The sequence below is a fragment of the Heliangelus exortis genome, chromosome 9, assembly GCF_036169615.1.
Source record: "Heliangelus exortis chromosome 9, bHelExo1.hap1, whole genome shotgun sequence".
NCBI classification, from domain to species: Eukaryota; Metazoa; Chordata; class Aves; order Apodiformes; family Trochilidae; genus Heliangelus; species Heliangelus exortis.
In genome coordinates, this window is record NC_092430.1 from 13,849,816 (window position 1) to 13,870,680 (window position 20,865).

Here is a 20,865-nt window from a genome sequence, read left to right on the forward strand (position 1 = left end):
GTAATAGTAATGTAAGTTAGTACAGCCCTTAACCTGTTTTGTGGTAGTTGTGCACAGTTTCTTCCTATTGACTTTCAACTAAAATTCACATAATGTTAGGATTTCCCTGACCTTATTTAAGAGCAGCCTTTTGATCCAGGTTGCTCAGAGACAGTTGAGGAGTTCATCATATTGCAGGTTACCATTCTTCTTCCTGTGTTATTGTCCTCTTTTTTTAAGAAAAAATGCTTGCACACCAACGTAAAAATCTACATCAAATAGTTCAAAGTAACTCCAGAAAGAAATAGGGAAGTATTATTTCCTCAAATTTTATTTATAAATATTTTTAAGATACAAATAGGGAACAAAACAGTCGTTCTTAAGTTGTAATGTTGTATGCATAGTATCCTACCATTTTATTAAAAAAAAAAAGTAATTTTAAATTGGCAGATATTTGAGCCAACTGGTGCAAAGATACTAATAACTTAGACTTAATGAATTTGAGCAAATTAATCCTCAAGAACTCAGTCTAAATTTATATTGTGTTCTGGTGGATATTTATATGAACCATTTCCTCTATTATGGTACACTTCCATAGGAACCTCATTTAATCTCATTCAAATATTGGTAATGAAGGCACCCTTCATTGTCAAGTTAGCTGAAAAAAAAATTGTTGCTGTACCTGTCAGCAGTGAAAGGCAAAACTTGTTTTTAAGGTTGCATGCTGAGTTCTCTTGGGTCAGTTCTGTAAAGCCCTTTTTTTCCACTGATTCATAAGGCTCATGTGTGCTTATGTGTTTTACCAGATTGGGACTGGAATGTGCTCAAGGGGCAACACTGAGTCTCATGTCAATATCCCAAACTAACTCTATTAAATAAACACTATTTATTAATTTCCTTAAGTTTCTCCTTAAGAGTAGATGTTTTTAAATTTATTTTTAAACAAACCTTCTCAGAAATTCAAATTAAAAGAATAAATTTACTGTAGACTCTCAGGAATTCAAATGCTTTCCTTGACAGAGAAAGAGATAATTTAAAAGTATGAACTTGATTATGAGCTTAAATGAGGAAGAGTTCCTGACTCAAAATCCAGCAGGCTACATATATGAAAAAATTCTGTTGTCAGTTTAGCTGCTTTCAATGTAAAGCTGTTTTTTTATATAATACATACTACTTCACTGACATGTTGAAGGTAACATTGAAGTATTTTTGAGTTTACTCAATTTTATTTTAAGAGGTAGAAACAATATCAGTTTCAAATAGTAAAATGCCTTTCTTTTAAGGGAAGCAGGTATTTTGAATTAAAAGCTTTGTGTTAAATAATAAATTGATATTTTAGATAATTTAATGGGCCTGTCACAAATCCAAAATTATAAACCAGAAACTGTTTCTGTAGTTTGTGCAAGAAAACTCACGTTACAGAAGTTTAGTACAATGCTTCATTCGTAACAAATACAGGCACTAATTACATGAAAATGAATGTGTACTGGAGATGAGTATTTTCTCCTGACAGCTTGTTTAAAATATATTTTTAGACAGATTGTTCAGTTAGGTAGATGAGCTGGCTATTCTTTCATTGAAAGTATCCTGACCTTTTTATCAGTTTGTATTATAGTATAATCTAGAGACTGCTGTTGATACAATCTGATACAGATATTTTACAGATAGTATCTGATCTGTGTAAGCAGGTGAGACTGACAGTGGAAAGTAAAGCTGCTACAAGGGATGGAGCTTGCTTAAAATCAGGGGGTGATTGGGATGTGTCTGGTGTCATAGGAGTAATTTTTAAGACCACAAGCTGTAGCACAGTGTCCCAGCCAGGATATCTTGCTTTTTCTCTGGTAGCATAGCCCTGTTTTCCTCAATTCTTTGTTTTCTGAAGTCTCTTTCTAAAACTGAAGTAAATACTGCAGTGTTTTACGTGTTAATGTCTGCTAGCCTAAAAGGGTTGTCAAAAGTGTGTAATTGTAAGCACAAAACCTCTCTGCTGCCACAAGGTATGATGCCTTAATGTGGCTGTAGAGGAGGCAGGTCTTTCTCTGCATATTTATGTTAAATAATCTGTGCTGCCCTTAGTTAAGAACTCCTCTTTTCCAAAATTGTTATTCTAGAAGAAAATAAGGATTTTCAGGGCAATTGTATGCTTCTGGGGGCTGTGTGAGAGTAAATATTGATGTATGAGTTTGCTGTCATCAGAGTGAAGCCAACTGCCTATTTCTGCTCTTCAGTAATGTGGTTGATAAACAATTACTAAGGTAGCTAACAGCATTAGTATTTCTGATTTAAATATACTTGTCTGGTTTGTGCTACTGAGAGAATGTAAATATTGCTTTGCAAGGTACAGTTGGTCTTCCCAAGTATTTCTAGAATGGGAACTAGCTGAAACCAGCTTGTTCCACAAGAAGTTATTTTCTGGTGGTAGAAGCCATATGCACCATTGTACTGTTTCTTGTATAATACTTGAGTGCTCATCTTCTGGTGCTACAGTATGTTTGCTAACTATTTGATATTAGTATTGCTACTTTTTCTTCCTATCTTTTCTTGAATGTATGATGTGTGCCTTTTGAGTTACTCTGGTGTTAAATGGTAAAGCAGTGTTACAGTATTTTTGTACATAAAATCTGCACTTTAGGAAAAACATTGCTTGGAAAGGGAATTCAGTTTTAAAGTAGGATTTTAAAATAGTTATAACGTTTACAGTATTAAGTATTTTAATGCAGCATACAAACTAAAGGGGCACTTTATTTTAGTCTATTTTTGTATGTAATATTTTTGTTATGTAATAGAGCCAAAAACAGATCCACCAAGTATCTTGCAAAAATAGCTTTTCTTTTTTTTCTTTAAAGTTAATATGAAAGAAACAAATATGAGAAACTTGAACTATAGTAATAGTTCACTAGTGGAACCCACTTGTGTATTAAAAGCCTAATTGCTTTTATCATACAAGCTTGATTCTGATATGTGCTCTTCATAGTTGTTCTTTTAGTGAATGTTACAACTCCCTTCATTCTGTGTTTATTTCTCAGTGCAACCATTTATCAGAAACTGTTACAAAAAAATGTTCCCTGTGCCTGCTTAATCCTTAGAATATGCTTGAAACTAAATCTAAAAACCAAAAAACCAAACGGGAATTTCACTAGTAGAACTTGTCCTATCAGAGCAGTATGCAATGTATTGATCTTTTAAAATCTGGGAAGAATTGTGTTACAACATTTTTTTATAAACCCTCATGCCATGGTTGTTAAATACTTCTTAAGGTCAGTTATAGGTTCTGAAAGTGTTTTCAAATTAATGAAGTCTCATCTCCAAAATAATAATAGTTCTGATGTTGGAAATGTGCATCAAAACATGGAAAACCAAAACAGTGTAACTTTTCACTATAGCACAAACTTTTAAACACAAGAATCCTTTTAAAAACTGCCTTTGGGACAAAAAAAAATAGTGTAATACTACTTCTTTGGCAATCAGAATCAGAGAATTTGGGTTGACTACTTTGTTATGCTATTAATCAAGCTATCAGCAAAGAACACCAGTGCAGGGATCATAAGTCCTGTGTGGCCATCTGTGTTGTGAAAGCAGTAAAATTTGGAAGGCCACATAGCTCCTGATCAAACCAGATTATTTAGGTGCTTATCTTTGGAGGCAATGTAGAGTACTGTTAATGCTTTGATACAAAACCTGAACTCAAGGCCCAAAATGCTGCAGCAGATGAAAGAATGTGAAAATATCCTTTCTAAAGTGGCAGAAGAGTGACCAGGCAATGACTCAAGAAATGAATGATGTAATGAATGTTTGGTAAGGCATGTCAAAATTTATATTTGAAGTAATAGACTGAAAGAATTTATGAACAATAATTAAGATTTTTTTTATATATACTGTTGCTTGCTGATTGCTTTGTTCATAGACAGTTCTGTCCTGCTGTAAGACTTCTGACCTCTGTTTCCAAGGAAATCTTTGTTTCTGTCATAATTCTACTCTTATGAAGAGAATCTTGGTTAGCACTTTGTGAAAAGGAAGATTTTATTCTTTAATAGCGAATAAACATTTTTATTTTTGTATTGCTTTAAAATGCTTTCATTTTTCCTTTCTAACTCTGAACTTTCCTCTGTGTGGCTGCCTTCGAGGTACTATATCAGGTATAGTTTGGCTTTGTTTAATTTGCTTCTACAGAACTTGCATGCAAGTAAACAGTCCCAAGAGTTCACATTAGCATCATTTCATCTGTAAGCAATCTTTATACATGAATGAGTGTTACACAGTAACTGGTAGTGCAGTAGGGCATTTGTGCAATGGTTGGTGATGTTAACTGTCACAAATGTTTAAAGCTGTTTCCCTTTTCTTTTCTTTACCTAGGAGATGAAATTTATCAGGACATTTTTCGTGACTTTTCTCAAATGGCATCAAATAATCCAGAGAAGCTAAACCGTTTCCACCAGTCAGATTCCCAGAAGTCTTAAGTCACAAGGAAGAAAAGAGCCTGATCCTTATAGTACAAGTCTTTTTTACTACAAAAGAATGAATTATATGCATTTTGGATGAAATGACTACTCTAATGTAGCTTTAGATTGTGGTAGCTGGGGAAATGTAGAAGTTGTTCTATGTTCTACAGTACGTATACCTCAGCAGCTGAAGAAAATATTTTAAAAAGGAATCCCTGGTAGCTCAGTATAAAATGAGTGCCTGTTAGCAGTACGAAGTGTGTCTGCAGTTTGGCTGCAGGGCAAAGCTGGATGAATTGCAGGATGATCAGACCCTGAGTTAGTATCAGCTGCCATCACCATTCTCCCTGTTGCCATACAGAATGTGCCTCTGACAACAAGGTCTGGGTTGCATTTTCTGGTACTGTTTGGAAGGGAAATTGGGTAATGACTTACTGAGTTGTCCTTCTATTTGTGGGCCTGCAGCTTAAAAGATTCTCCTGTTCTACACTGACTGTGATTAGAGGTAAGATGTTGTTAACAAGACATGGTAACTTCTGCTCTTTTACAAGCTCTCCTTCAGTGCAAACTTTTAACACCAGGCTTGCCTTTACGCTAGTGACTGCGGGTCAGTCACAGTAGGTGTATGTCCTGGAGGACCAAACTTCTCCAAAGAGCAATTTGGTTTTCTTACTTTCTGTGCAGCAAGTAGACTTCTTAATGAGCATGTGGAACCTTTTATGAAAAATAAATGTCATCTTGCTGGACATGATGTGGGATTTGCTTGCAAGTATTTGGACATCAAAACTTGAAATTTGAGACATGAAAATAAACACTGAGATAATAGCTTGTGTAGAGCAATCCTGTGAAGGCTGTTAGTTACCATCTCTTTTTACTGTTCTCACTACTGTAATAAGCAGATGTATTATATCGTATGTAATGCAGTCACCCTTAAATTTAGGGCAATCACTCTTTTATATCAGGAAACAGTATCCTTTCTGCAAAGAGGTGTAGGTGTATGTGTTGTCTAAACTAAGGTGTACACAAGAAAACACAGGACTTTTACTGCATGTTTTTGCAAAGTACCCATGAGCATAGTCTCCAGCTGTATCCTAATGGCAGCAACACGTTTTTGTTTTATTCTGTAGTGAGCTCCACTCTGCTGGTGTGCATGTATAAATGGTGTCTGTATATGCATGCTTATGTGTCCAGTTATTTAATACCTAGATAGTAGTCACCTGAAGCCCCAAACCAGAAGATGCAATTCTTCATATTCTATTTGTCTGCCCTATGGACAACTTCAGAGAAATTATTCAATAGCATAGTATCAGTGTGTGTTTTCAACAACCCTAATAGCCATGGTATTATGCAAAGCTGTTGTTTTAAATATATTTAAGAAATTAATTGGCTTTTCTCGAAGCTGGCCAGGATAAGCAAAATTTGGTAAAAAAATTCCGGAAACTAGTGAAATTAGACTTACTGGCATGTTAAATTTTAACAAGGTATTTCAAGTATTTATAATTTTCCATAATGCATCAAATCAGGATAATTATTACTGCAAACTGAATAATGTTTCAGAATTTTCTAGTAGATTCTTTTTGCAAGTGAAAGAATCTTGTTTCATGCATGATTATACTAGGAAAAGCAGATTCTGTTCATTTAAGGAGTGCATTTAATTTGAATAATTAGAAACTTAGATGTATCACCTGTGAGCAGTAATTTCTAGTAAGTTGGTTTTTGAATAGCTGTTTATTAAATTATAATATACTTCCTCATCTGCAGTATTTAACAGCAGCAGATGTTTTAGTAGATCTTAGGTAAAGTAAAATTCCCAGTGTATAGATGGGACAATATATAAGATGACTATGTATAACACTTTAAATGCATTTTTTTAAAGATTTGTCTTTTGCATCCTACTTGACAGGCAGTACATACTGTGATTGGCTGTGATGTAAAGATACCTAAAGCTTAATGGCATAATCACTGTTTCCGTCCATGCTGCTGGGAAAATGTCTGAGACACTTCAGATACCCACATCAGTGATCCACAGGTGTATTACTGTTGTCAGAACTGTGGAGTTACAATGCTTCAGCATAGGTTTGTTATTACTGATCCTGCAACCTTGTTCCCCAGTCATTTTAGGTGTGCTAGGACATCCAGTATAAAATTCAGTTAAAGCTTTTTTTTTTCTTTTTTTTTTTTTCCTCTTTTCTTTTTTTTTTTTTTCAAGCCAGGTGCAATATGTATGTTAGGGTGTTGTTCATCAGCAACAATGAATATGCCACTAAGCTGCATGAAATGTGTTGAGGGCTTTGTCCTACCAAACATTGTCAGGACCTCTAAGTTGTAGGATTCAGCCCTCAGCAATACAAAGTATGTTTCTCTCTAGTACTCTGAAGATCTGAATTTCCATATTGAGTTCTGACTCAAGTTCTAATCTTCTGCTCAGTAATATTAAGAAACTTCAATTTTTAGTAAAATATGAATCTGAGTTTAACTAGAATACTAGACAGTAAGGCTCCGTTGTGAGTTCACAAGTTGTACTTTGTACCAGATGATGAAAACTTTCCAGTTTATGTTTCTCTCTAGGTATGAAGTACAATAGGTCTTAGTTGGAGAGGTACAAAGCAATAGATTGCTAACACAGTAATTTACTAGGTAGCCCATACAGTATTCTTCCTAGCCAGAGTTAAATTATGTATTCCAAAGGCCTCTTAGAAATGTCAAGGAGCTCAATATAATTTCTAATGCATCTTGATTTGAGAGGTATAATTACATGTTGATTAAAATTGTCTGTGGTGTCTCCTTTAGTGGTCTGTATGGTTTTGATTGTTCATAAGGTTTCATATTTTATGTTAATGCCAGTACAGTGCATATAAGCTTAAATTTCTGAATTATAATATTGAATCATGCCACTGAATTATATTAGACATGCTGGAATTTGTTCCCATAAATTTGGGTGAAGGCAGTAGATGGCAGAAGTCTTGCTTTGCATTTACAAGCTGCACACATCTAAACCCGTTTCATCAGTTGTTCATCAATATGCTGCAGACTTCAGCCTCATTACCAGTGAGGACCTAATCCAAGAAGTTACTGAAGTCAGTAGCAGTCTTTCCACTGAATTCAGAAGCTTTGGATTGTACCTTTTCTGGCCTCTAATCTTAGTGTGCTAAAGCATCCTGTATTAATACTGCATTTTTCACCTGGGGGTTAATATCTTACTTGGTTTATATACTGAGCTGAAATAGTTCTAGAAAATGCAACCAGACCTTCCAACTGCTGTCAGAAAATGCCCATGCAAGAGCAAGTTTCTCCTGTTTTGCAGTATGATGTCAATACACACATGTTGTCCAAATCAAGAGTTCTTGATAGAGCAAAAACTTTGTAGAATTAAAGAAAAAAGGTTGTCTGTGACATTTCCAGGACTTTGGTGCTTCTCTGCAGTCATCTGCTTGAGGTGTGGATGTTAACTCTGTTTTGATCATGAGAATCTCAGATGACACAATGCATATAAAAGGACCACTTGATAGAACTACAAATAATGTGTAAGTCCTAAGGATGTACATTGTAGTGTTTTTGACAATGTGATTTTTTTTACCAATGTAATTTTACATTGTCAAACGGATTGAACTGATGATTTAGTACATTGAAAGCATTTTGAGAGGCAGTTTTGCAAACTACACAGCCTGCCCATTCACAGATGGACACTCTTTCCTCAGAGTTTATGCCACTTCTTTGTGCACCCTAATAGCCAAAATGTTTTTGCTGTCTTGCTTTCACAAAAGTGTATTTTTAAAACAGGGCAACAGCAGAAAGGCAACACAGGGGAAAAGGATACATGTACCACTTTGGTATATCCCCTTTCATACACTTGCTTTATCTTTCTGCTCTCAGTTTTTTCTTGTTTCTCTTCCCATGGAAGGAGATGATAGAGGAGGAAAATAAAATATCTCTCCCTTTTGTTAGGATTCCTAGTTTTTCCATGCTATGATAGAAATCACTGATAAATCTTGTTTCTTCCATCAGAGAGGTTACTCCGCGTGACACAGTGAACTTAATTTTCTTTTCCTTTATCCACGTGTCCCTCTCTATTGGGTGTTTTTAAGCATTCCAGCAGTAAAATGCTCACGTCCTCCTCTGCCCCCTCTGTGTACCTGTACAGAATGTGTAACCCGCCCGCCCTCCTTCGCATTTAACGACTCCGTAGACTTTGTATCTAAAAGTTGAATGTAGCTCTCTGTAGTTTGTCATTGTAAATGAGCGAAACGCGTTATTACCTTTGTAGTTAACCGACTGTACATGCTGTAAGGACTGTAAATACTGTACTTGATTAAACCTTTGTATGCTGTGAGCGGACATCCCTCTGTGGGGCTGGGGCGGGGGCGGCGGTGGTCCCGCCCCCGGCATGGCGGCTATGGGCCGCGGCTGGGTCCGGGGTTGGGGCTGGCCGCGTTCCCAGCCCTGTGCCCTGGCGCTGGCGGCAGCCTTGGCCGTCTGCGCCTTCTACTACCTGGGGGGCGGCGGTGAGACCTTCTCCAGCGCTACCCGCCGTCTCCGCGCGACGCCGCCCGCCCCGGCCCGCCGGCACCTCCAGCGCGGCGGTGGCAGCGGGGAGGCGGCAGGGGCGGGCCGCGGCCTGCACCTCCTGATGATGTTCACCAAGGCGGAGCGCAGCCCGGCGCTGCGCGGCAAGGCTCAGGCCGCCCTCAGCTCCCTGCTGCGGCACGGCCGCCTGGGCGGCGGGGACGTCCTCCACTTCCACCTCGTCACCGACGGAGCCAGCCGGGACATCGGGCTGGGGCTGCTGCGGGACCTGCTGCGCGGAGCCGCCTTCCGGCACCAGGTGCGGCTGGGGGGGCGGGGACTCGGCCGGGAGCGGGGCACCTCGGCCTGGCTCCTGGGGCTGGGGTTGGTGCCCTGGCGGGGCATCTGCTGGGGCTCTGGGACCTGCCCTCCTGCCAGCCTCACGGCACACTGCGCTCCTTTGCAGCGCTGGCCTCCCCCTGAGGCACGGGGAGCAGTGCGCTGGGGAAACTGCACTGACGGCCTTTGCTCCAGCTTCCCACTTCTGCTGGAGGAGGCTGCATCTCTTCCCCAGTCTCTTGAATCTTTTGAAGGGCTGGTGTGCGAGCTGCTGGGAGGTGTCCTGGTGCAGCTTGGTGAGTATGTGGCCCCGGACGCTTGTGGCAAACTCCTCCTGCTGGAGGATCTGCTCTGAGCAATGCTGCCGCTGTTCTGCAGCCCCTGTTGTTAGCCCCGGTGCAGTGTCTCAATATAAGAACTTCACGTTTCTTTGGCGATGGCTTCCCATGTGGTCCCGTGGGATCAGAAGAGGCTGTTGCCCTTGAAAGCAGAATGGAAAGCCTGCAAAGGTTGGAATGCTGCCACATGCAAACGTGTATCCTGCTACCTGCCAGAGAAATAGTTCTGCATCCCAAAAGTGGAGTCAGTGCAATCAGTGCAAAATCAGGCTTTTCTTCACTTCTAACAGGTGTCTGAAAATTGGAGGAGTAGTTAAGTTCAGAGGCTTCAGGAAACTGAACCCTTCTGGCATGACAGGCTGCTGCAGAGTTGCTTGGAGGTGTTCTCTGCTTCTGCTCTAACTCATTTCTCATCTTTCAGGTGTTAAATATTGCCTGAACTCTGCTGTGGTGTAACTAGAGATGGGACCTTAACGTTGTTTGTAGACATAATTTGTTAGTAAATAATCCCACCTCTGTTGTGTTTTTTTTTTTTTAACTAGCGCTTTACTATCTGCATCTGTGCACAGTTTGCTTTGGGAATATTCCTCCCCATTGCAGCAGGGTGCACTAGCAGTGCCCATGATGATGCAATGTGACGGCGTACTTCAGGTTTGGGGTATCGTGTCGCATGCAATGGGGACCCCTGCACAGCCATGATGTACTGATCCCTTGCAGGCATCCCTGTGTGCCTGTGGCAGCTTTACTGCCTTCTAATCTTCTCTGAAACGAAATTCCTCTGTGACAAAGCTATCAGCATTATTTCTCCAGGAGGACATGGAGTTGTGAGTTAAATGTTGCACGGGGTGGGAGCAAGAGGTAGGAGCATGCAGTGATGTGTGGTTATGGACTTAGTAAAGCATGGTTCATGGCTCAGTGAGTAGGTCTTGCTCCAGACCTGATCTCTTCAGGACATAAACATGGTGGTCTGGTGACTCTGGTGAGATCTCGCTGGGATCTGCTCAGGGGGGTGGCTGCTTCCTTCTCTCCTGGCAGAGCCTGATGTATCCAGATTGTATGAGCTGGTCTGTGGTTGGCAGTGCACTTCACATCTATCCACTTAACCTGGTTTTAGGCACAGAGTTCCTAGAGAGCAGAGGCTGTTTTATGCTTCTGAAGGATACGGCCTTTAACTGTGACAGTCTGTGGTATGCTTGCAGGTGACAGTGCTTCTTTGTTCATGCTGGGGCCTACCTCATTCCTCCTCTTCATCAGCAAGAAGTGTCACCACACTTCAGATGTTTTGTGCTGTTAGATGTTGAATGTGGTTGAACCTGGTCCTTGGATATCTCCTGTCTCTATCCTGAGACCTGTAAACTGTCTCTATCCTGAGACCTCTCCCTTCCTGGTTTCTTTTTGTTTCCTCAGAACTTTGTTTCCACTGTCTTAGTTCTTAACCTGTTTTGCTAGAGCAGACACAAAGATGAGTTTTAACAGAATGCTCAGTGTGGAACCTGAGCTGCCTGAGGCAGGGTTTGTGACAACTACAAATGTTGTCTACTACTTTTTCTTCCTGGAGACATGATTTGAGTTCTCCTTTTGGATCTGCCCTTGCCCTCCCCTTCTCACAGAGCTGGTGTCAGCTAGATCCTCCATTACAGTGAAGCCCAGGAATCGGACCTGGGTTCCCAATCCTTGGGAAAGGTTATGAGCCAGCTCTCATCTCTCCCTAAGCAAAACCATGAGCTTTCAAAAGCAGAGCAGCTCGGGCACAGGACCCTCCCTTTTGGGCAGGGCACTGCGGACCTGGGCTGTCCCGGTCAGGGGGCAGTCGTGACATGGCGTCACCCATCCCACAGTGCTTGTGCAGATGTGCCCCAGATGTTGTTGGGAGGGGGCGCGCAGAGTGTTGGCGGTGAGCAGCAGGTGGAGCTGGTGCTCCGCGATGTGCTGAGGTGGAGAGCAGCCAGGACAGGATGGAGGGTGAGGGCTGGGGAGCGCCTACCCAGCAGCCCTGCCCGAGGATTCCCGCTCCACCCCGCTGGGACCTGGCCCTCCTGCCCATGCCTTGTCCTCCTTGCCCTGGCTTTCAGAGGTTCTGCTGGGCTTTCTGCTATGCTCGCAGTAGCAGAGAGCATATCCTGTCCAGTGTGCTGCAGGGCGATCTCTGTGTCCTCTCCTGCTTCCAAGTGGAAGTGTTCAGGAGCGAGCCTGGACATGTTTCAGCAGCCGAAATGGTGCTTACAAAGAGCCCCTGCTTGTCGTGTTTCCTGCATCTGTGGGCTGTGCAGTCTGACTCCTTGTGCTGATTCATATCACTTGTTCTGTTCCTCTCCAAGAATAAAATCAACTGCGCTGTCCACTCGTTGCTCTTCCTGGTTACTTGTTTAGCTCAGCCCTGCTGAAGATTCTGCCAAACACTGGCTCCTGTATGGGTCTGGCACTGAGTGAGGATGTGCTAGGGTAAATGTAACTGAGCTGCCATGCCCCTGTGCTTGTAAGAATGCTGCAGAGATACCTGGTATGAGAAGGAGAGAAAGTTAAAGAGAATCAGTACTTACTATCAGTAAGTTGTTTTTTTCTAGTGAATCAATTGAGGGTGTCTTTTCTCAGGTTCTGTGTTTATAAAAGTGCTTTTGCACAGGAAACCCCTAGAACTTATTTATGTCCTCAGCAAATGTGGTTGGACTTAGCTATGGGGATTTACTGAAAGCTGTTACACAAATAAATAATTAAGTTCAAAATTAGCAACAAGTACAAAATTAGATCAACAAGCTGTGCTGAAGTCTGGCAGAGTGGAGAGGAGAAACCCTTGCAGTCCTGGAGAGACAGGATGGCCTGTGGCTGCGGAAGGAAGATTCAGCTGCTCAGGAGCTGACTTTGCAGAAGTGCCTAACCAAAGGTTGGGCAAAGGATAAATTTTTCTGTTTTCTTTGACAGGGCAGGGCAGGCAGATGATGCTTGGTCTGGAGTTTCAGGAGTATTTTTCCCATTATTTTTGTTCACTCGTACTTGGCACTGCTCATTTCAGAGATAACGAACTGATTTGACTTTTTTTTTCCCCCCTGCTCAGCTGTTTCTGTGTGTTGTGCTGGCCTCCAAATACCTTTGATGGATGCAAAAGGACACTCACAGGTGCTGTATTTCTTCTCCATACCTTTCCAGTCTGGCCAGACCCCAAAGCTGCCCATATCAAGCTGGCCTGGGAGAAGAACATCATGCATCCCTAGGCTGGTGGTGCTCAGCCCCGTGCACAGGTAGTCAGTGCCTTTGCACCAGGGCAGTAGCCACGTTTTGTTGTTAGGTCACCTGGGACTGCTGCCACCAGCAGCACTTGGTGCTGCCAACTGCTCCCCGCAGCCGATGCTGATCTCCTGCCCCTTCCTGAAGCTCTGACCCAGCAGCTCAGTGGGGCTGAGGGGAGGTGCTGCCCTAATACCCCCGGTAGTGGAGTTTCCTCCCCTGCAGTGTTGTGAGGAAGGGTTACATACACTGCCCACAGGCAGGTGCAGCTGCTGCTGAGCTCTCCCAGCCCACGTTCCCGGTACGCGTTGTTCTGGGGTTTTCCTGCTGACCTCCTGCAGGCGCTTGGCCCCAGGCCCAGCAGCCAGGATGCCGGCAGCGTGGCCACTGTGCCAAGGGACACGCTGGCCACAGGGCCTGTTCACAGGCTCTCATACAGTGCCCAGATGTATGAAAAAGGAGCAAAACCACAGAACTGTTGAAGAGTTTAGTTTGGAAGGGATCTATGGAGGTCATGGGGACGAGTTCCCTCAAACAAAGGGCACAGGATCCCCTTTAAGAAATTCAGGTGCCGCTGCAAAGTTCTGTCCTCACCGGCCTTCAGTTCCTGCTGGGCTCTTCCTGCTTTTCCTGGCCTGAAGCAGGCAGTGTGACCTCAACTCTCCACAGTTGAGTTCCTGCACTCCCCCTTATCCTCACCAGGGTCGTGTCCCTTGTCTCTCTTAATTACCCTCAAATTCCCTCCTGTTACCTTGCTTGATTCAGTGACTTGCTTCCTCCTGGGTTTATAATGAGTGTTGGGGCGCATGAAAGTTTCTGTTCATCAGACTTTGACCAGAATTTATTATAAGTTTGTAAAGCTTCAGTAGCTGATAAAGTACATTTGCAGTCACTCCAGTTTCTGGCCCATGGCCACCACCTGCTCAGGCATGCAGGGGCTCCAGCAGAGCGTTGCTGGCTTAGCACAGGCAAAGCTCCGGCACACGCGGGCTGTGCTCCATCTAGAGAAGGTGCTCAGCTCTGCTGTAACTGCTCATCTTTGGGTTTTTGTCACTGTGCTGTGGCCTGTTGTCCCTTTCCCTCTCCAGCCCCAGCAGGACGTGCTGCAGAGCTTGCCTGCATGCTGGGCTGATGTTCAGGAAATCCGGGCTGTGTCCCTGGCCCTGTCACTGCCTGCTGCTGTAGGAGGGAGTCTTGGTCCTCAGGGTAAGTGACGTGGTCTGGCTTGCCTCAAAACAGCAGGATGCCAGAGTCTGGAGTGAACTGTCACCCCTGCTGATGATTTCCATATGGGACACCAGATATGTGGTTGCATTAGGCAGTGGGAACAGACTGGAAAAAAAAACCCAAAAAAGAACAAAACCGTTGAATGACTTGATTGTGTGAGTGGACTTAAGTCTTTCTAAACCCATATCAGATTTATGGCATGGTCATAAAAACTCTGTTGCTTGAGGCATGGGTCATGGCAGCCAGGCCCCTTTGTGCAGCAGCAGTATTTGTGCTCCACCAACCTCCTGTGCCAGCGCAGGCTGAGCAAAGGCCACCAGCACTGGGCCAGTGCCCAGACACAGTGGCTGAGTGATGTTTCTGGTGTTGCTTTTAGGTAACAGTCCATGATGTGAATGAGCTGACAGAAAAGCTGTTTCCAATTGTTGAAGCCATGCAGAAACACTTCAGTGCTGGATCGGGGACCTACTACAGCGACTCAATCTTCTTCTTGTCAGTTGCGATGCACCGCATCATGCCCAAAGGTAAGCCTCCACTTTGCTGCAGCAGCTGCCTCCAGCAACACAGCCTCTTTTTCTTCTGCACCAAAATGTTATCTATTGCTGTTTCAAATGCAGAGGAAGTTAATGAACTTTAGGGTGGGTTCCCAGGGTTCTGCTCATTCCTGCAGTGATGGACCCTTTGGTCAAAGACTGCCCACATCTAGGTCTCTGCTGGTGGGAGGTTATTCATGCTGCAGCTCACAGGCAGCAGCTGGCCGTGAGACAGTAGGAGAGGCAAGGCAGGAGCATCTGTGCTTGCCCTGTGTGTGTTCATGGCCCGCTGTCCTGTGGGGATGTCAGCAGAAAGAGGTGCCTCGTGTCTGTGGCACAGCATCCTGACTGTATGCTAGCAAGCATCAGTAGAGTGGGTGTTGAAGCTTTCCTCTTGGCTTTGGTGAAAGCTTCGCTGATTGGGAACCAGTCGTCCCTTGAGTTTCCTTGTTGTGCCTTTAGTCTGCTGTTATTGAGTGCAGGAACAACAATAAATCTGTAGGAAAACAAGGCAGCTGTCAAGGGCTTGGCTCAAGATGATGCCATGTTTTCCTTCCCCAGCTGCACATGGATGCTTCCCCCATGGGACTAGCATGCTCTCTGAATGCATCCCTGGACACCAGACCCCTTCCCTGGAGTTCTTCCAGTCCTGTCCATTTCTTCCTAGTGCCAGTCTCTGGGCTCTCCCTTCTGGCTGCCCTGCTGGCCTGATGCACTGGTAAGGACAGCACCCTGTCCCTGGCCAGTTGCCCTCCCCATGCCATGGCAGGTTGCAGATGGCAGTGGCAGCAGGGAGCTCTGGGGATCTGCCCAGCTCTGCACCTGCCCTGGGAGGTGAGGTGACTGTCCTCTCAAAGCTGCTTGTGGATGGGATGTGGTGGTGGCCCACTTCTACATGAGTGTTGCTGAAAGAGCTGTTCCCAAGGCTGGTACCATCACCCACAGCTTCCTCAGCATCTGGGGTCTTTGCCCAGCCATAATATTCCCTGTTGACTTCCTACTATGGACCTCAGGCACAGACTTGCTTTTGCTGGGACGTGGGCAGGTGTGACTCCCCTGTGCCCCTGCTGAGCTCTGTCCCAGTTTGGCTCTGCCTTCTGGTTTGTGGGGCTTCCTCTTGACAAGTCCGGGGGCAGAGTGTCTTCTGCTAGCTTGTTAATCAGGGATGTTTAATTTGTGCAGGCAGGCACAGTGGGGACTGCTTTGTCCCCCTGGTGCTGTGGGGCAAAGCAGCCCCAAGGGTTCCATCCAGCCCAGCTGATCATTACTCTGTGGATGTTCTGTGCTTTCCTCTCCATTCGACTTGGGTAATTTTTTTTGTGTCTGGTGATGTCTGCATTGTGAGCGCTTTGAAGCACACTGAATACAAATGGCAGCATTAGTGCTGGCTAATTCACTCGTCGTGATTCCCTGTCCTGTCTTTACCATGTGCTAAAGATATCCTTGTCATGCTGCTTGCCAGCAAGAAGCTTCTCAATCTGAAATGCCTTTTCTCAGTTCATCAACCTGCCGGTTGTTTCATCTCTTGGGAAGCTTGTTTGTTCTCCCTCAGCCTGACAGTGCTTTCAGCCATACATTCATGGCAAAGGATGCTTAGAGACATTTTTACAGTTTCATGAGCTCAATTTTTGTTTCAGAAGTTGCTAGTAAAATATTTCCTTTGTGAGGAAGGTAATATTTACTGCCCTGGGTGGCTGGTGATTTATGAGGCTAGTGGGACTCCCCAGCCCCTGCACTGATTCCTGATGTGCATCTGACACCAGACAGGAGGCAGCAGGGAAGGCTGCAGCTCTGCTGCCTGATGGCAGACTTGTGGGTATTGTGGGAATGGTACTGGGTCCCTGCCACCCTTTTGCCTCTGACAGACCAACCTCTACTGGCGTGAAGAAGCCATTTTGCTAAAATAGAGAAGAAAAGGCAAAACTTCCCTTTTCAGGCAGTGCTAGCATTTTTCCTGTGCATTTCTATGCTGTTTCACCTGCCTCTTTTTGTGAACCTTTTCAGGCACGTCTGGCTTCAGTGTTAGCACCAATTTTTTTAGCACCAATCTTCCAACCAGATTTGGTTGGAAGCTGAAGCAGCCTCCAGCAGGAATAAAGGCCATTATTTTATTATTAAACTCTATTGTGTGTTTGTTTGCATTTTTATTAATATGCGTATAGGGTTGGTTGTTGGTTTTTTCCTGTAGTTAGCAACCTTTGGAATAAAGTTGGCTGGCTTCAGTTTTTCAAATTTACCATTTTTTGAAGGGAGGCATTTCTGTAGTATCATGACTTAGTGATTTGTTTAAAGCCTTGGGGTTGTGATGGGGCACTGACTTTGCAGACTGGTGGCAAGCACAGCTTAACACCAGGGCTATATTTTTTAAAAAATAAGACTTTTGCAGAACACGTGGGCTGCATGCATGTTGCACTGAGGATAAATGAGTTTTGCCACTCAGCTGCTTGGTTTTTCACTGCTGCTTGGGATCCTTGCCCAAAAAACTTCAGATCTAAAACCTGCAGCTGCCAAAATATAATATAACAGCTTCTTAGCTGGTGTAAATCATGGAACTCTCTTCTTTTAAATGCCTTACATCAGTAGAATTAATCTGATTTAAACCAGCTGGGGACTTGGTATGCAGCATGCAGAAGTGCAGACTACATAACTCTTGTCTGTGCTTGAGGCTCATAAATCCTGTTCTAATGTGATGGTGGCCAGGAGGGAGGTGGCCAAGGAGCCCGAGGAGGGTTTGATGCATTTTTTTGCAAGGCAGAAGTGATGGGAAAGTTACACAGAAAGGGGACGAACAGGGTTCAGGTTTAGGAGGAGCTGCCAGGATGAGGATTATGTTAGCATGAAATGATCTTGGGACTTTGCAGAGCAGTGCTAGGAGGGGAAGCCTGGACAAAGGCTTTTTACTTTCCTTTTCAGTATGCCTGTCCAGAGGTGACCTGTCACTTCCCAGCTGGCTTCAATCCCTCTAGGCACTTGTCATTACAGCCATGTAACTTCAGAGGTCTGGGCACATTTTTATCACTTTCCTTGTGGATCGATGAAGGAGCAATGTCTGAGCAGAGCTGCCTGGTGGATGAGATCCCGGGACAGATTCCGGGTGCCATGGTGAGGGAAGGAGGAGATGTGGTGGCAGAGGGGCAGCCAGGGGAAGCTGTGGCCTCCCCAGGGAGTCCTTGGCCCAAATAAGGTGTTTTTTTGGAAGAATTAGTTTACCATGAAGACACAGCTAGGGACTTGCTGACTGAAAACTCAGGAGCTTGATCTCCAGATGCATTTGGTAGGGTTACTCATCAAGGGCTTGTAAGGAAACTTAAGCAACAGCAGAAGTGGTTAAGTTTCTGTGATTAAATAAAGACAAGGAGCTACATGGAAGAACAAGGCAGACATCATTGGGCACTGCAAAATTTATGGTGTACCAACATGATGTGTTGGAAAAAGTTCAGAAGAGGTTCACAGAAGAGCAGTGGTTTCTGTATGGGACGAACCTGTCTGCCTGGGATCCTCTGGTACAGGAGCAGGCTGGCTGAAGGGATTATGGTGCAGTCCATGAAGAGTCATGCAGGGCAGCTGTTAGTACAAGAACTGGGGAGGCATCAGAGTCAGTGAGAGTCAGTGGTTAAAACAGGGACTGCACAGGTGTGGTGATCTTTGGAGCTTCTTGCTGTGGGATGTTGTAGATGCTGGGCTGCATCATGGAAGAGGAAATCATGGCAAGCTGCTGTCTGGTAGAGACTGACTCTGCTCAGGTTCTCCTGGAATTGCCAGCTGTGCAGGACCACATCAGGGGGGATGTGGCTTTGTGTGTGTGGGCAGCATGGACAGCTCTTGGGGGAGAATGAGCAGGTCCATGTTTGGGGAGGCAGCTGCTGGCAAGGAGCTGTGACAGTGGCTTCATGGCAGGTATCTGGACTTCGTGGCTGTGACACACAGGGATCAAACAGGGGGTCCAGAGTTCTCCCTGGCCTCAGGCTCTGGATGGGCTAATGTCTTCCATTCATTATCAATAGCTGTACTGATTATTAAGTGTAGAGGTGGTTATACTGATGTTTGTCCAAGCTGCCTGTCAATGACCAAGCCCCAGGCTGCTTGGGGTTTGGTGCTGCTTGCAGCAGGCTCCAGCTGCTGGCTCTTGCTTGGTCTCCCACAAAACTGCTATCAGTCTTTTCTGCCCTGGGAGTCCTGTCCCAGAGACAGTGGCTTCTGTGAGCACCAGCTTACACTTTTCCCACGAGGTGGAGATGGAGGGAGGGCAAAGGCCAGGGAAGAGACATGTTGGAGTGACCACTGCTCTTCCTTCTCAGGGCACCCTGCCTGCACTGAGGTCTGGCACCCAGAGCTCTCCTGCTGCTGGCTGTGGGAGGCTGGGAGCCGGGGAAAGGGGTGAAGCAGAGGAAAATATTCTGTGGGATGGAACAATGCCTTGTCAAGAAACTGCCTTCTGCTAGCAGGCTTCTGTAAAAGCAGGCAGGCAGGGTGCTGCAAATGTGATCTGTTGCATTTGGCATAACAGGATTTGTAGGCATGCATGTGTGAGGGTTTGCCATTACAGCTGCAGTGCTTGAATCAGTCATAATGCAGGATTGCCTGGATTGGGCTCTGTTTGCCTGTGGGGTGCCAGGTGACTACACACAATGCTTCCCCTCAACAGCACCTGCGTGCATTTAGTTACGGTGCATTGATCCTGTGTCACACTGCAAACAGAGAAACATGATTCAGAGGTCTGCAAGGTGGAGTCTGGCAGAGGAAGATGGGAGAGCATCATCTCCCCTCCTTCCTCCTGTCAGCAGCAGAGCATTTTTTGGTGCACAGTGCAGCTACCTGCAAAATTCAACAGCTTAGATTGTAAGAAATTAACATTTTGAGAGCACATCACTCCTGATCCTTTCCTGCCGGCTGAGAGTTACAGCTGTTGCTGATCCGATCCACATTCTGGGTACACAGACATGCAGTGGGTTGGGAGTGTGCTAGGAGGAGACTTCCTGTGTCCCAGATGCTCCAGGCATGATCGTGCCTTATTGGAGGTCTTGTAAAGAGGATGAGAAAATGAGAGTCTGTGTTGGAGTCATGGGAGATGGTGCCAGAGCCACGTGGTCTCTAGCCACAGTTCCCACAGGATGCTGCAGTGGCTGAAGGTTTTATTTTCTGGCAAAGATGTTCCCATCTTTACAAGGATGGAGGGACTGTTAATAGTTTGTGGTGTGCTCTCATAACTACCTGCTTCTTGCTGCAGCCACGTGAAAAACAGCTAGATTCCCTCCCTAGCCTATCTCGGGGCTTTGCTCACTCATGTCAGATTCTGCAATGAGAAGAGGCTGGAGTGATGGATTTGCAAGCCATGGGGAGAATGGTGCCAGACATCGTTCCTTGCTGGGTTGAGCCTGTTGTGCCATGGGAGTTGTTTCTGTGGTATTTTTTGGGAGCAGGCAACAACAGATCTAAGCAAGTCTCCCCCAGGTAAACTCCAGAATCTGTTGCTTTTTAGGGGGGTCCTCAACTGCCAAAACAAGATGCTAACACCAGGATGAGCCTCTCCTGGCTGGAGAGCCCCTGGACCCATCCCTGCTGCAGAGGAGCTGTTGGGAAGGGCTGCTGCAGTCAGAGCGACGTGCCCAGCAGCCCCGCCTTGGGGAGGTCCCTTCCCCATGGCACTGCCACCTCTGGGCCCCAGCACAACCTGCAGCCCCGGGGATGGTGTCACTTCTCATCGTTTCCACTGGCTGCCCCTCTCTGCAGTGCCACCACTGGTTATTTTTGGACGTCCCAGATCTGTCAGGCTGGGGCAGGCACAGGCGGCTGTTTCCCCCTCCCCATGGAGTGTGGGGTCTGGGTGCCTGGTGCCGTGGGTGGGTGCTTCCCTCCCCATCCAGCCCCACTCCCCTGTCCCCAACACAGCCTTGTTGGGGCTCTGCTGTAGCTCCTTATTGGTTAGGTGGAAGAAACAAGGACAAAATCCCTTCCTCCACCATGTGCAGTTAATCGGGACATGAGCTCATCTGCCTTTAATGCATTTCTTTTCCTGTATCCCTTTTTAGTTTCCCTTTCAATCTCACCTGCACGTTACTTCACAGCTTTCCATCCACACTGCTTTGCAATTTATGGCAACCTGGAATTAAACCTTATTTTGTCTGATTATAGGGTTTCCTGCTGCTCTTCCTCCAGCTCTGAAAAGTGTCTTCACACTCCTCCCCCAACAGCACCATATATTAAATACACAGTAAGCAGCACTTCCAGCTCCATCCTGAAAGCTGTCATGCTCAGCAAAGTCTCTGCTTTGGAGTCCAGTTAAGA

General features: G+C 45.1%; 2 protein-coding genes across 9 annotated transcripts in view; both read left to right on the top strand.

Annotated features, from left to right (window-relative positions):
- Positions 1 to 8,748, top strand: part of ACAP2 (ArfGAP with coiled-coil, ankyrin repeat and PH domains 2) — a 62,304-nt gene extending 53,556 nt beyond the window's left edge. For all 7 annotated transcript variants that reach the window (XM_071752238.1, XM_071752239.1, XM_071752242.1 and 4 more), the window contains one exon: positions 4,333 to 8,748. In XM_071752238.1, the coding sequence (XP_071608339.1) occupies positions 4,333 to 4,436 (104 nt within the window). In that variant the 3' untranslated portion in view covers positions 4,437 to 8,748. The remainder of the gene's footprint in view (positions 1 to 4,332) is intronic.
- A 5-nt stretch (positions 8,749 to 8,753) lies between these two features.
- The window catches only part of XXYLT1 (xyloside xylosyltransferase 1), a 35,347-nt gene continuing 23,235 nt past the window's right edge, over positions 8,754 to 20,865 (top strand). The window contains exons 1-2 of one of the 2 annotated variants that reach the window (XM_071752246.1): positions 8,754 to 9,240; positions 14,424 to 14,571. In XM_071752246.1, the coding sequence (XP_071608347.1) occupies positions 8,803 to 9,240; positions 14,424 to 14,571 (586 nt within the window). In that variant the 5' untranslated portion in view covers positions 8,754 to 8,802. Of the gene's footprint in view, positions 9,241 to 12,648; positions 14,027 to 14,423; positions 14,572 to 20,865 lie in introns of those variants that run through there. The other variant, XM_071752247.1, reaches the window with a different exon arrangement.